This window comes from Mytilus trossulus, chromosome 1 (assembly GCF_036588685.1).
Source record: "Mytilus trossulus isolate FHL-02 chromosome 1, PNRI_Mtr1.1.1.hap1, whole genome shotgun sequence".
Classification (NCBI taxonomy): domain Eukaryota; kingdom Metazoa; phylum Mollusca; class Bivalvia; order Mytilida; family Mytilidae; genus Mytilus; species Mytilus trossulus.
In genome coordinates, this window is record NC_086373.1 from 49,540,639 (window position 1) to 49,557,766 (window position 17,128).

The window sequence follows — 17,128 nt, forward strand, 5'->3', positions numbered from 1 at the left end:
CCGAGTACCCAAATTGCACCTATTTAGCAAAAATAGCAGCGGAAATCTTACAAGATTTCCTAGAGACTAAACATTCTGCATTTTTATGATTTGATATTATGCATTTCTTTCAACATAGGTAAAAATATTTAGATATACACAAAACTTTCACAGTATTTATCAACAGATGACGTGTTAACTGCTGATAAATACTGTGAATGAAAAATGTACGGAAACGTCATCATGCGATGTCATCAAAACGTCATCTTTTTAAAATTAGCAAATACAATGTGTTACAAGTATCCATTTCTTAACAGATGAAGAGTCATCATAGACTCATATCCAGTTGTTCAAAATATTTGAAGAAATTAAACAAAAGCTCTGTTATTCGACCTTCTTCGACGACTCGAATTAAAGCATGGTTGAACTTTAGGTTCTCCTCATTACATAATCATTGATGATTTGGAGGTCAGTTCAGACCAATTTTTCTATGATTCGTTATGGATTCAAAAATAAATTGGTGAAACCATATAGTAAATAAGGATACATGTACAAAATAAACACACATTGAAAACTTGTGTCTGAAGCATGAATAAACGTAGGTTAAAAAAAATGTCAAAATAGGTGCCATTTGGATACCCTCACGTTAAATAGAAGATATTGGTCCCATCCTCATAAGTGAAATCAATAGGTTGTTACGTAAAGGTAAACATTCTTTAAATATGAATAAAGGTTGAAATATTGCTCAAATGTCTATTATGATTTCTGTTCCGAGTATCCGAGCACGACATTTGTAATCCAATACTAGAACATCAAAGCACGTACTCTAGTATGCTAGTAATCGCTGCTTTCATATTTTATGCACATATTTCCTATATGTTTAAAAAATAGGTCACCGTTGGAAATATTGAGGCATATATAGGTGACCTACATTACAAAGAAGACATTAATACATTAGTCATCATAGCTGGTGTATTAGTTGCTGCATTGATTACAGCTATTGTAATTGGTGTATTGGCTGTAGTTATTTTACGAAAACAAAAGAAGAGAGCCGTCAAAGAATTTAAAATCGAACTTATGACAAGGGAAGAAATGATACGAAAGGCTAGTAGAGAAGGTGAGTTGGTCTTAAACTACTGGTATATATTAATGAAAAATGGAAGTTAACGTTGGTTAAGGTGGTACCCAACACTACAGGGAGATAACTGTGTAAAATCAGCTGAACGTTTTAATTACGTTGCGTTGTTAAAGGAATATTAAGTTTCTCAATAATCATAATTAGTGTTTATCAAACTGCTATATAACCAGTGTATTTTTTCTGATAAAATGGTTGGTTCAAACTTTTTGAAATTTTTATATTTTTGTCAAAGGGTCAAAGTTAATACTTTGTCTCAATTTCATGAAATTAAACGAGCCAAATTAATGTTACTGAAGGTGTTAGGTATCACCTTAATCTGGCATGTATTGAAAAAAAAGACGGAAATATAACAATATGGTATAATCATGATAATTGCTAGTAAGACACCTTGATCAAACAAAAAATGACGTAGAAGTTAAAAGTTATATGTCACTAAACGGCCTCAAGAATGAGATTAACCAATATCGCATATATTACTATATACCCTAACTGATAAATGTATAGCAATTCAATGTGAAAACTAACGGTCTAATTAATTAACAAAACAATGAAAGGTAAACAAAAAATGATAGATAGTTAAACACGACAACCACTGAATGATTTATGCAAGAAATATAAACAATCAATGTTACTACTAACAGTCCTTAAATAAGTTAGACAGAAAATGGACATGTTTAAGAAAACACAAAACTATTACTCTGTATATTCTTTTTAGATCCAATAACGTCTTTCACTTAAAGAAAAATGTAAATTTTCATACTGCTTTTTTTAAAATTTATTTTTGTATCTGAACGTTTAAAAAAAGTAAGAATACGAATAACACTTTCATTCATGTGATTTTGAACCAGGATTTGAAAGAAAAAAAACAAATGGTTGCAAAAACTACATCAAAAATAAAAAGAGCCCATGTTTACGTTTGGTTTATGTATTGTAAAATTATCTGTTAATGGTTGTACTATCGAATAGTTTTGATGATATGTATTCATCGTTCAGATAAGGTTAGACCCTGTACACTCTATTTACGAATTTGGCTATCTATGTTAATGGCTACTGTTCGAAATAGATTAAGGACGATATCATTGGAAATTCGACATAGATTTTCATGGCTAATGGGAACTTTTAGCAACCATTGATATTGCTCAACCCATGTTCACTGATATAAAACCAATATTTTGCGCATGGCTATTAATTTCTCATGATATTATATTATTACAGAATTTGCTGATGCTCAGATGAATATTAAAGATATAAAATCTAACCTGGTTACTACAAGAATACCCTATTGCGACTATCAAACCTATGTTTGCAATCAACTCTTTCCTAACGAAGATAAGCTATCTAATCCATTAACTAACGATTCAGAGGTAATATTTAGTGAACCATGTATGAAATCTTTATTAAGTTGACTGACTGGTTCTCTTAGTGTTTGAAGAATCAGTTTGTCGCGTCTTGTTTTGAATTCAAAGCATGCCTTTGATTCCATTTTAGTTTTAGGATTTTCGCTGAAATTTTGAAGTCAATATTTTCTTTCCTTTTCTATTTGATAGTTGGGTATGCACAGCTTTAATCTCTGTTATTATTTTATAGGCTTGCACATAACTATTGTTCATTTTATTTGTTTACAAACAATTAATAAGCAACATTGATTTGATTTTTTACCTAGCAAACAATCTAACGCAGTTACACTTAAATAAATATTTTCTTTTATGGTATAAGTTATGTTGAGTTTTAAAATGGGTAAGTCTGTTTAAGGAAAATATTAGCATGCAACTTATGATCCTGTTTTTTTTTTAAAAGGTCTTCTTAACTGTTGGATGATTTAGTCCCAAGACAAACAATTATTTATCATAACTGTTATCAGTTACAGTTATCATAACGGCCCCTTTTAATTTCCCAACTCTTGAGTTCTACGACAAAAACAGTTGGCCCTTTATGCTTGAATTTGTCTTGTGTACAGAAAAGTCAAATACAAACTGTTTGTGTTTAAATTAGAGATTAATAGTTTTATGCTCTTCAACTATTTATTTGGCTTTTTAACTATTTGATCTGAGCGTCACTGATGAGTCTTATGTAGACGAAACGCGCGTCTGGCGTATAAAGTTATAGTCCTGGTACTTTGGATAACTATTATATTACTTTGTGATTTGTTTCATATAATACTGCTCTTAAGATATATATAATGTTATTTTAAAACGACAGATATGTATTATTGAACCTCCCTTCCAGTCTCAGAACACTCAAACTAATACTTTAACCAGGACATCGTTTATCCTTGGAAAATTTATTCTTGTTGTTTCAGATAACAGATGATAAAAACTCCAAAACAAAATGTGCAATGGAAAAATTTGAAATACTGTTGTCAAACAAGCTTTTCCTGAAGTCACTTGTCCAAACGTTAGATCGACCAAATATGCTTACAATGCAAGAAAAGTAAGTTGTCATACCATACTTCCTGTTTTTAGAGGCAATGACATTTACTATTTTTAGTTTGTGATTAAAATTGAAATAAAAAAATTACTGAGCTCTTAGGAAAATTCAAAACGGAAAATCCTCACAAATGACAAAATTAAAGACTAAAACACATCAAACGAATGGGTAACAACTGGTATATTCATGACTTGGGCGATGCATTTTCTGATGTAGAAAATGGTGGATTGAACGTGAGAATCAATTGTAAAAATACCTGATAATATTTGCTTCACAGCTGAATGATGATTTGTAAATCTCAGAAAGCCACGGAGACGAGATTATAGACGTCATTTTTCCTATGTACTTGATGTCAATAGTGCTCAATCTTTTATACTTTTTGTAGTTACTATTTTTATGAAGATGGTATAACTGTGTTTTCGACGTATTTTGAATATCCCTTTTGTGTCATCTGTCTGATTTTATGTCATTTCAGTATACCTTACTCCATTGAAATGATTGTAATTTCACAGATTTTAAATCGGCATTCATTTTGAAATAAGATAAAACTTTATATGATTTTGATTTTTATAGTTACGTTCAAGGCTGATAGAAAATATATTTAACCTGCCTATCATGTAAAATTCTAATATTTCGATTATAAATAAGCTGATCAATTATAAGTAAAATTAATAACCCCGCTTATCATTTTCAAATATTGTTGTTTATTTCAACGCACATTTGTGGCAAACACATATATTTTATCAACCATAATTGCATACATTTCAGGGCTCAGTTTTCCTCAGTTTTGTCGATTTCATTGCTTGGAAATATGAGACTCTTTTTCGAGTAAGTTTAATTTATATTTTGTGACTGTAACGAAAATACTATTTGTTACTCATAGTATGATGATATAATTTTCATTAATAAGGTTCAACAGTTTTAGTAAGAGTTATCATTTAAAATATACATGCATACATGGTCCTTTTTAAATAATAAAAATAAACTTAGGTCTTAACAGTGAGCTATGCAAGCGTGTTTCCTGCAATTTTTCATTTTTAGCTCACCTGGCCCGAAGGGCCAAGTGAGCTTTTCCCATCACTTGGCGTCCGGCGTCCGTCGTCGTCGTCCGTCGTCCGTCGTCGTCGTCGTCCGTCGTCGTTAGCTTTTAGAAAAATCTTCTCCTCTGAAACTACTGGGCCAAATTAAACCAAACTTGGCCACAATCATAATTGGAGTATCTAGTTTAAAAAATGTGTGGCGTGACCCGGTCAACCAACCAAGATGGCCGCCACGGCTAAAAATAGAACATAGGGGTAAAATGCAGTTTTTGGCTTATAACTCAAAAACCAAAGCATTTAGAGCAAATCTGACATGGGGTTTAATTGTTTATCAGGTCAAGATCTATCTGCCCTGAATTTTTCAGACGAATCAGACAACCCTTTGTTTGGTTGCTGCCCCTGAATTGGAAATTTTAAGGAAATTTTGCTGTTTTTGGTTATTATCTTGAATATTATTATAGATAGAGATAAACTGTAAACAGCAATAATGTTCATCAAAGTAAGATTAACAAATAAAACAACATGACCGAAATGGTCAGTTTACCCCTTTAGGAGTTATTGCCCTTTATAGTCAATTGTTTACCATTTTTCGTAAATCTAAGTTATCTTTTACAAAAATCTTCTCCTCTGAAAATTTTGGGCCAAATTAATCCAAACTTGGCCACAATCATTATTGGGGTATCTAGTTTAAAAAATGTGTGGCGTGAATCGGTCAACCAACCAAGATGGCCGCCATGGCTAAAAATAGAACATAGGGGTAAAATTCAGTTTTTGGCTTATAACTCAAAAACCAAAACATTTAGAGCAAATCTGACAGGGGTTTAATTGTTTATCAGGTCAAGATCTATCTGCCCTGATATTTTCAGACGAATCAGACAACCCTTTGTTGGGTTGCTGCCCCTGAATTGGTAATTTTAAGGAAATTTTGCTGTTTTTTGTTATTATCTTGAATATTATTATAGATAGAGATAAACTGTAAACATCAATAATGTTCAGCAAAGTAGGATTGACAAATAAGTCAACATAACCAAAATGGTCAATTGACCCCCTAAGGAGTAATTGTCCTTTATAGTCAATTTTTAACACTTTTCATAAAATTGGTAAATTTTTATTAACATTTTCCACTGAAACTACTAGGCCAAGTTCATTATAGATAGAGATAATTGTACGCAGCAAGACAGTTTATTACAGTAAGATTTACAAACACATCACCATCACCAAAACACAATTTTGTCATGAATCCATCTGCTTCCTTTGTTTAATATTCACATAAACCAAGGTGAGCGACACAGGCTCTTAAGAGCCTCTAGTTTCATAAAAAGATAGTTTTGTGGGGTTTTCTGTTGCTTAATATTTATCTTTTTATTAAGTGCAATGTAAATTGTAGACAATAATGTCTCTTTACTATCTTTGTATTTTGTTTGGGAATCTTTGATGAGTTGTGACTTGATTTCTTTTGTACACTTTTGTTATCTCTATTTCTAGTTCCCAAAAGGTCAGATACTACTCACATTATTTCATATCTTATTTCTCTTTTTATTTTGTAGTTTGATTCATTGTTTGCTGGTTGATATGGTTCGATCATCAACAAAAAAACAACAGAAAGTTTTATTCAGAAGGTAAATTAAATTTAAATTTTAAAATAACTGACTTCCTTTCAACGATTCCAAAGTTTTACCGGCTTCTATGTAAATTAAATGCTACGTCTAAAATCTGTATAATTATTCCCAGTTAAAAACACTGCCTGCTCGCGCTTAAATTTAGATGATTTGAATAAAATGTTCGTCTTCAATATGAAGAGCTGTTTACTTTTGTTATAGGTTTGACTCTATTACCCTGCGATTAATGGTTAACTGGTTACAGATTGCAATGTATAAAGAATTAACGGTAAGTTGTTATCTAAAGCATTGATATTCATATGGTTATGGTTTGTGCTATCAGGTTGATAATAGTTTAGTACAAGAAATGTATTTTTATGAATCAAGGATAGGCACATTTGTTATGTCGAGTGCGTTATTTTATTGTTTATGAAATTAATCAACATTAACATGTTTAACTTCTTATATTTCTGAAAACGAGTTTGCGTTTAATATATGAATAACCGATTTTCGTTACAGTCACACAGTGGGATGCAACTGTTTATGTTATACAAAGCAGTACAAACAATTACAGAAATGGGACCAATTGATGCACTGACGGGTAATTCGAAGAATACCATTGCAGAAGAAAAGCTACTCAAAATCAGGATTGAACACCAAAATCTTGTAAGTCAAATAAATAATATATTAAAAATACCATTTTCCATTATCTAGGTAGAGAGGTTATTTGTCCTTTAACAGATTAGTTACACATCTATAAAAAGATTATGCTGTCCTCAGACTGTTAGCATATTCAAACGACAGAAATGCTGGTATTCATTGTTAGAATTATAAAAAAATAAACTTCAGAGCATTAAGAGTGACCAGAATAGTCTTACGAAAGTATGCATGCATCTATCAAATGTAATTTAAATGCATTAAATAACTTCCCGCTGATGCGTTTTAGCAATTCTTCTGATTGACTTTCTGTTTTTTTCTTTTTTCCTACGTTTAATATAAGGGTCAATACAATGAAGGTAGCTCTTCATTTTTGTAATTTGAACACGAAACTTAGTACAAAACTTTGTTTGACAAACAATTTCACTTTTTTTTAAATTAAATCAATTTTAAATTTATATATTTACATGTATTTGCTATGATATGCAAGTCAAAATTCATTTAAATGCCAAAACTTGAATTAAGATGAAATTGTCTGAATTTGGGCGTAGAAGCGTTGTTTTCGTAAAAACATCAATTTTAAAATATATCAGTTTATGTACGGCTTTAAATAAACATCTAAATAATGGTAAGAATTACTGTTCCAATTTGATTGCAAAAATTAAATCAATTGATTTATCAAATTACTTCATTAATTGCATTAGAATAGATTTATTCCCTGCGTCAAATATTATTGGTTTTAAACCATTTAGAAAATACAACGGAGCTGTCAAATTACATATTGGTTGGAACTAACATAATTTGTATTCATCGAGAAAATATTCCTTGTATGAACATGTATAACTCATAAGTAAGTAAGTTGGTACATAAATTTGTTGGTTTTTTATGTGTCTCTGTCAAAAACTTATTTAAATTCAGGATTTCTAGTAACAATTAATATATAATTTATAACTGTGAAGTAACGCTTTCATTCATTAATTAATTTAATCATATATCCCTCAATTCGATGTCTTCTTTCAACTTATTCATAGAAAAAAATCATAAAACTCCTTTAGGTTTCTCCAGTATTATTAATAAGTTATATGTTGTTTTGTCCAATGAATCCAAATGTTATGAACAAGATTTTTGGCATGCCATTATAAAGTGTTGCTAAAAAAAAAATTGTTTTAGACATTACAGATAGATTTGAATGGTAATAGTGACCAGCATTATCCTGTCAAAGTTCTTGACTGTGATACAATATCACAGGTGAAACAGAAATGTTGTGAACAGGTTTATAAAAATAAACCTGCCTCAGAAATACCACAACATAATGAACTTTTTTTAGGTATGCATTTCTCATCACATTCATACATCTAAAATGTATTTCTGCATGCATATTATGTGCGTGCTAATTTAAACTTGATATCTTTCACAAATTTCAATAAACTGTAAAGCAGTAAAACGTAAAGTCACAAAGATACTGAACTCAGAGGAAAATCCAATCGGAAAGTCCATAATCACATGGCAATAACAAAACACATCAAAAACGAATGGACAAGAACTGTTACATTCCTGACTTGGTACAGGCATTTTCAAATGTATAGTTGAAAATGGTGGATTAAACCTGGTTTTATAGTGCTAATCCTCTCATTTATGATGCGTGAAATAAATAGTATCCACTTTCTTTTCAATAAAACTGAGATTTCTATTACTAAATAGTTTTAAAAAATCTATTCTATTATTGACATATTAACCATGAGAATATTGAGGCTCAAAAGTCTCCACAAACTGAAATCAACAACAAAAACATTAAAAAGACCTACCAACAGTCTACGGTAAAGCAAACTAAAGACTGAGTTATACGAAAACAACCAAACACCGTTATTTATCTTGGTTACTCCGGAATGTGATGTCGGCAGTGATGCTCATTTGAGTGAGAATACCTGATATATCAATGATGTCCCATCCCAGCAAATACGTAATGGTGCAATGATATAACATTCAAGGAAAGATAACTGGATTGTTTGTTACGTCAATTAAACATATCTATCGTCGTTTGTGAAACAGAAATTCCCACATCGGTCAGCCAGCTAATAAAAGCGTCAGTTTACTAGTCGAAGGAATGACCTCGATTTCACTACTATATGTAATATGCTAGCTTCCTTGTCAGCAGAAACGCATATCACTGAGATCATAATAATACAAATTCAAGCTCCTTATGATAATTGGAAAATATCCGGCGTCAAGTGTGAAGATAATAAATTGTGTTGGGTCCGTAAAATTTTCAAAGATATGACTTCACCACTAAAAATCTTGCTTCAATAGCTTCCATGTAAGTTGCAAATCTTTATCAAGAAAATCTATTTTGTCCTATTTTTTTTTTCAGTAGATATTCATTGTAATTTTTTTCTAGCAAATTTGTAACTGTATTTTTTGTATATTTATCTTGTGTTTCAAACAATATGCATGTCGTCATAGTCCTTTGCCTTATATCAAAATCACCTACCTGTTAAAATATATGAGACCATACAAAAATACACATTCATTTATCATATTTTAGAATGGCAAGAAGGAACAGCTGGCAAACTAACATTGAATGACATTGACAACACCAGTGAAAGAAACAATGGATTGATTTGTTTGAATACATTAAAACATTATATGGTCAAAGACAACTGTAGAATGGCATTGATGTACAAGCCTCATGGCGAACAGGAGATATGTGGTACATTATTTTCATCAAGCTATATTTTTTAAACGAGGTCAAATCTTCTGCATGACTTATTTCGAATTACACCTAACCTGGAGTCAATGTCAACATCAGATTTGTTAAAGGTTATAGGTCACTTTACGGTTGTCAACAATAAGACAATATCACACCGGTAAGTCACTTATAGAGGATTCCAATAGGGCAAATTTCAAACAATTGAATTGAAAAAAAAACACAATACGATTAAAGAAAAGCAATTATGATATATGAAAAAACGACATCCACAAGTTTTATAATCCTGTTTCGGGACCTTAATGTTCTGGGAGAAGTAAACGTGTATGTCAGAGCTCTTTTCTATAATTGGACAGTAGTGTAACAGCACAACATAAGAACAAACTATGAAAATTAATTGCAAATGGCTAATCTCAATAGATCGGGAGAAAAAAAACGTATTAATGGTCAGAAGAAAGCACAAAAAAAGCAACATACATAAAGTAGACAGAAGCACTGATATGATATTAGACTAATTGCAGTTACTGAAGGCTAGTGTTAAACCAATTGTAGCTAAAACTTTCCTTTTGATTTAGATATCGATTAAAGCAAATCAACTTCATTAAGATTGAATATGTCATAAACAGTCTGTGAATCGCTTGACCTTGAGCAATACCAAACTATATGTTTATACTATAAACGGCTTGTATGATCATGATCACTTACAGCTATTCATATAAAGCCGTATATATTTAGTTGTATTTTAATGAGTTATGTTTATATTTTATAGTGGACTCAAAAGGTAAAGAAATAGAAAATGAGACTTCAGAGTTTATATCATTACTGCTGTCGAACGATGGTGAAGACGAGATTTCAAAACTACAACAATGGCACTTGGTACATATATATATTAAATCACTTTATTTTTTTACAATACATATTTAAAAATATTTATAATCGATTATTCAAATTTCCATTTTGATGTTTTTCCTTAAGTACTTTTGTAAATATTGCTTTTACCGTATTTCAATATTCCTTTCAGTCACTGATAATGAACCAAAAGTAGAACATTAGGTAATTAAATATTTGACCGTTTAAAATTATTTAAAATTAAAATCAAATGTTTTTTTTAAATTTGACACGATTTTTCTATACTTCCACTGCATACTGAAAATTAAAGAACCCTTAAACAGGTCGGGACCACTACCTTATATGGAAATGCATAAATTAGCATACTTATGTTCTCGCACATGTAATTGTTTATTTACATGTGACGCAATTTATTTTTACCTAGGTTTTTGACCAATCCACTAAATGAGTCACATTGCATGATGGACTACTACGTGTTTACAATCAACCAAGAACACGTGTTATTTACTGAAATACAACACGTTTTTTCGTGCAATGCGGGATTCACAATTTCGCTTAGTTTTTCATTTTGTGTATCCTTATTCATAGTTCGTGATATAAAGTATTACTTCCATGCACAGATTAACGAAGAGTTGTTTCTATTCGAAGAAAAACGGGTTTGAATTACCCGATATATAGCCATTCACATGTTTGATGATGGCACAGAGATTTCATGTATCGTCTACAAGACAGCAACGGAGCAACAGCGAAAAACACAATTACCCATGAGACAAACTTACTAGTGTAAGAATAAGCCGTGACGTCGATAACAGCCAGTGCTAATATTCACGAGTACAGCAACTTTCGTATAGATAATTAAAGGCAAATGTGTGATCCTTGAATTTTGTGTTCGTAAAATAGGCGAAGAAATATTTACATACATGGCAGTGTTAACAAAATCTATAAATATTTATTTTTGTCACATTTCAGTATATAGGACTTCCAAACTGTTCCCTTTGTTTTCAAGGTATTGAAGTCAGCAACTGTAGTTTCAGTTTGTTCGTTTTTTAACAGGCTCGTACTTTTGCCAAACTGAATACATTATTACAGCTGATTTCTTATACATGCAAAGTAAAACTTGCGTTAGCTTGCTTGCTTTGTTTGTATAGATGTTTATACAAGCTTTGAAAATAAGATTGACATCTTTAAACAATATATATAGGCATAGTTTAACTTGTATATTTTATATTTTGTACAATATACAAACAAAGCAAGCAAGCTAACCAAAGTTTTGCTCTACATGCATTAGGAAATAAGCTGTAATGATTTAAAAACTTATAGATTTTGTTAACACTGCCATGTATGTAATTATAAATAATATGTTTTGTGAAAATTGCAGCGTTGGACCTATAATAAAAAGAGAGGTTGTGGTATGATTGCCAATGAGACAGCCGTCCACAAGAGACAAAAATGACAAAAAAATTAACATTTATAGATCATACGGCCTTCAACAATGAGCAAAGCCCATAGCGAATAGTCAGCTATAAAAGGCCCCGATATGACAATGTAAAACAATTCAAACGAGAAAACTAACGGCCTTAATTATATAAAAAAAAAAAGGAACAAAAAACAAATATGTTACACATCAACAAATGACAACCACTGAAATACAGGATCCTATACAATATTTTTTTTTATGGGATAGATTTCTTCTCCTTTGATTTATTTAATTGGGCCGGGTATTTTTTGGTGTTGTTTGGATTGTTTTACACAAGTATTTTTTGGGTCATTTATAGCTTACTTTTCAGCATTGAACCTATGACTGCTTACTTTACTGAATTATGTCTTTGTTGGAAAGATTTCTTACTGGCACTCATACCTCATCTTCTTATTTCTATATACAAAGCACGTTTTAGAAAGAAAAAAAATAGGTAATATGTCACCTACTTTGATCCAGATACTTTTAATCTTGGATATATATTTTACATAATTATGTCAACAGGACAGCAGCCGAACGATAAAAAAACCTCTAAGGTATATTCTGTGATAAAAATTAGCAACAAACGGATATTATCGATGGATGAAACAATAAAAAAATGAATTGAGCTATATACTGTACCCGTTCCAGGAGGGCGGGGGTTCCGGGGGATGGACCCCCTTTTTTTGGAAGATCAGTGCATTTGAATGGGGACATGTAATTGGAACCCCCTTCACTTTTGTCCAGGGTTTGGATCCCTGTTTTTAAAATGGCTGGATTCGCCCCTGCCGCTTTCATAACACTTATTTTTAGCATACTGAATATTATGAGGTTTTAACTTTTAGTTCAGGTCCTGATAAAAAAAAATACACATTCAGTACAGAAAGAAGTATTTCAATGAAAGTTTTCGTGTTTTTCTAGACAGAAATGATTTTGAAATGAAATTATACCGGTCTTAAAGAGCTGAAATGATTTTCTTACTGGATAGTGGTCACTTCATTGGATATTTCACTGTTTCATGTCGTGAAATTAATGCAGGTTCAATTCATAGCAATGCACAAAACCGGTTCAACTACTTTTGCAAGGCGAAAAAGAAAGTCGAATCGTGAAGCCAGTAAACAATTTTTTTTAATCTGAGCATGCAAATTGAGGATTACGTTATATATTTTACATTAAATATATTTGCAGAATAAATATATTGGTAATGAGAGTCCCAGACAATATATTAGTTGACTGTTTTCCCACTAATTCCACGTGTTTTGAGTAGTAGTTTACTCGTAGTAGCCCACAATGCATTGTAGTTCATTGAGTCGATTGGTCAGTTTTTCAAGGCCATATTGGCCTTGTGTTTTGGAAATTACTATGCAAATATATTCTATATTCTGACGTCAGAAAATCTAGAGTTCTCGACCTGTTAAATGGTTGTTGGTTTTTTTCTTATATAACACGTTTCCATACAAATATTTGTCCTTATTTAACGACAAACAGACAAAGAATTAAAGATAGCAGTGCAATAGTCTAATCCAATTATTGCCATTTGCAATTAGGTAAGAAAAACATTCAGTTTAAAAACTTTTTTTTAAAGAATTGTAATTTTTAATGGTCAAACGAACGCGATTTGTTTTTATTCTATCTTTTTTACAGGAAACATTTTCGGTAAGTAATTAATTATGTTTGATACCCTTTAGTTATAGAAATAATAATATTATCAACTCAACCAATATCCAATTGACAGTAATATATGTATTTGTTCTCGCGCTGTGAACATGGTGGATTCACTTGAGGGTTTTGGGGTTTTTTTTCCTTTTCTTTTGATGTAGTCATATCTCAATGACGAAACCCGTTTGGCTTAAATTGAAGCTTATGCAATACAATTATTTGTGTTTTACTTATATATATTTTTTTTTATCTTTTCGAGGTATTGATGGGATTTGGAAATTGCTAACTGTTAACTTATACTTATCACAATTTCAATTGCAAAAGTAAACACTGAATAATAGAAAGTAAAAGGTTGTCATTTTTACTTAAAAGGTACTCTTGGAGTGTTGACAGCTTTTAGGAACTTGATATGCATCAACAGCCTATGCATTTAGCTTTATATTTAACATGGATAATTACAATTTGTTAAGATGAGACACTGAAAACTCTTTTTTATATAATGAATAGTCAAAAAAAAAATGTGTCTGTGACCAGTGAAACGAGCTGATTATTATATATTTTGGAAATTATTAATTGCGTCACCAAGGGATAAAAAAAAAGTTTCGCAGCATAAGTTTATCGTCGGATTTGGCTGCCATCTGAAATATAAGTGGATAAATATATTGCAAATAATGGTTCAATTGAACCTACAATGTATGGATAATCAACAAGCTTCATGTGCAGATACTACCTGGTTACAAATGTATTAAAAATCTGTTGATTTTATCAGAAATATATCTTGTATGAAAATAAATCATGATTATCTCTTATATTGGTAAATAGCCTCCCTATTAAGTTATTTTTGTAAGAAATTTGAGAATGGAAATAGGGAATATGTTAAAGAGACAAGAGGCCCTTGATCTTGGAACAGGCACAAACATGCAGCGGGATTAAACACGTTTTTTATTATCTCAACCCTTCCCCTATATATTTAGCCAATGAAGAAAACAAACATACACCAATACGCAATACGCACCGAGTCCGATGTCGAAATAGGTAACAACAGAAATTAAACAATATGACAATGATACATTAATTAACTAATGACCTGCCAGATCCAGACCTCAGTTTAACTGATTGAAAGATTATGTCTTCATCATATGCATATCAAGTACAATCCCCATCATTAAGTGTTGATTAGAATACCATCATAAAAGATATGAGAAGAACATAACATATATCATGCCAACAACTGGTTTAAGAGTTAATGTGTTTATGACAAGGGAACGTCATCATCTAAAAATGAATAATAACGATAGGAAATGAGTAATCATCTCTTTTATCATAAACTTTTGTATTGAGTTTCTCATTGATGATATAGAAATCAAAATCGTGGAAAGGGCAGTGTTCAGTATTATCTGTATTTAAAGTTAGTTCAACAGGATACATTTGATAGCATTGACTTAGGAATAGTGATTGTCTGTGTCTGATTTTATCATGTTTAATAATAAAAATATTGATCATATTTTCCAGTTCAATCTTCAAGATGATGAAAATTCTAAAAGAGAACTTGGCTTTGGTGATATCTTTTTGAATAGGTTATTTCATACGAAGGTATAATTAATTTCAAATAAATTAGTTTATCTTTATTTAGAATGTATTTAAACATATATAGCAGTCTTTATTAGTCGATTCTCATTCAACGTTAACTATTAACTAAATGAAACGCATGAACTTTTTTCTGTAAAGAAAACTATTGTATATAAGTGTATTCTGATTCGTAAAGGTAAAAGAGTAGTGTACCAAACAAATTAAACATTACAACAACTCACACAAACCAGTCTATGGAAGGTGCGATACGATAAAAACTTTTCTTATATCAATGAGCGATATTGTCTTATATCAACGAGTTGCATTGTGGGAAATCTAAGACGAATGTTTACATTTTTATGAAGGAACGAAGATTTCTCGGTATAAAGTAATGATTCTTTTCTTAAACCAGGCTGACATTTAACAAGACATACGTCTGCTGTATAATTTCCATGAATTATTTTAAGTTATACCAAGCAAAATGTATTTAAACGAGAAAATTGAATTGTTGAATAAATGAGACATAAATGCACGATTTATCATTTGTAGATGTACAAATTTAATTAATGTCATGTAGCAAATTATGTGGAATGTAATCGAGATAAATTAGATTGTTGGATAAGCCAAAATCGCCAAGTCAAAGATACTGCTATATTTTAAAATATCAATGCGATGTTTGTCTTATATCATGGCGATATTTTTTTAATATCAAAAATTTATGAATGCGATACTTTTCTAATATAACTGCTATAGTTTTCTAATATAGAATTAATACGATGATACGTCACAATGCATGTCAAAAGAACCGCAAACATAATTCACAAACTTATTTCATGACCGACTTAATGTTTGAGGATCAATATCACTAAAATTTCGTTTCTGTAACAAAATTAACGCTTACACGATCTTATCATTTTTTAAATGTTGCTTGACTCTATTGATATTTGAAAGTGTTAACAACCTGTTCAGTCTATTGTTTTGCAATCACATGCTTTAACCAACAAATTCTATTTGAAGTGATGATGCAATGGCGGAATTTGAATGGGGTTGTACATAGTCTACCGACCTATTCGATTCTAATAACGGTCCAGTGGCGTATCCAGAGGGGGCGGGGGGTTGAAACCCCCTTTTTTGGCCGATCAATGCATTTGAATGGGGATATATGGTTGAACCCCCTTTATCCTGGGTTTGAAACCCACCTTTTAGAAACGGCTGAATCCGCCCTTGAGGTCACACTCCTATAGTCTTTCCACATGGGTAATATCGAAATAAAAAAAAAATCATTACTTAAAAGAAAAAAGAAAAACATTCATTCAAACAATCCAATTCAATACAGCAATGCATATTCAAATGGTAAAATAAATATTCCAAACAAATAAAAATGTACAAATGCTGTTGTCCCGATCTTTGAAGAAACCAACTGAGTAGCATCAGACTATAAATTGAACAACTTCAGATCGAACGAAAATCAAAAATTTTGTGAAACAGAAACTGTATTTATTATCAACATGGACGCTTATTTACAAATTTAGCTATATATTTTGGACCTTGGATTATAGCTCTCTCTCTTTTATATAAGCTTTGGATTTCAAATATTTTGGCAACGAGCATCACTTCAAAGACACTGTATTGTCGAAATGCGTATCTAGTGCATGAAAATTGGGACCGTTAATTTTATTACTTCCACTGGGTCGAAGTCTCTCTTGGTGGGCTGTTAGTTCCCGGGGGTATCACCAGCCTAGTAGCCAGTTACTTGGTACTGGTACTGGCATGTAAATACGGATTTTTTGTGTTATTTAAATTTTCTGTAGCAAATTTTTAGAAATTATTATAAATTATGGAATGTATCTCCCTCATTCAAAGCTCTGATTCCTTTCACGGATTTGGCTATACTTTTTGAACCTTTTGAATTATAGCTCTTCATCCTTTATATAAGCTTTGGATTTCAAATATTTTGGCTACGAGCATCGCTGAAGAGACGTGTATTGTCGAAATGCGCATCTGGTGCAGGAAAATTAGTACCGTTAATGTTTGGCACTGGCTACGGTTATA

The 17,128-nt window shown here is 31.3% G+C and overlaps 1 protein-coding gene across 1 annotated transcript in view; it reads left to right on the forward strand.

Moving 5' to 3' along the window:
- LOC134723717 (plexin-A1-like) overlaps positions 1-17,128 on the forward strand; it is a 46,493-nt gene that overhangs the window by 23,115 nt on the left and 6,250 nt on the right. The window contains exons 17-28 of the mRNA XM_063587299.1: positions 871-1,096; positions 2,333-2,481; positions 3,417-3,547; positions 4,313-4,372; positions 6,132-6,203; positions 6,405-6,471; positions 6,702-6,848; positions 8,010-8,166; positions 9,382-9,546; positions 10,313-10,419; positions 13,493-13,504; positions 15,020-15,100. Of these exons, the coding sequence (XP_063443369.1) occupies positions 871-1,096; positions 2,333-2,481; positions 3,417-3,547; positions 4,313-4,372; positions 6,132-6,203; positions 6,405-6,471; positions 6,702-6,848; positions 8,010-8,166; positions 9,382-9,546; positions 10,313-10,419; positions 13,493-13,504; positions 15,020-15,100 (1,374 nt within the window). The remainder of the gene's footprint in view (positions 1-870; positions 1,097-2,332; positions 2,482-3,416; positions 3,548-4,312; positions 4,373-6,131; positions 6,204-6,404; positions 6,472-6,701; positions 6,849-8,009; positions 8,167-9,381; positions 9,547-10,312; positions 10,420-13,492; positions 13,505-15,019; positions 15,101-17,128) is intronic.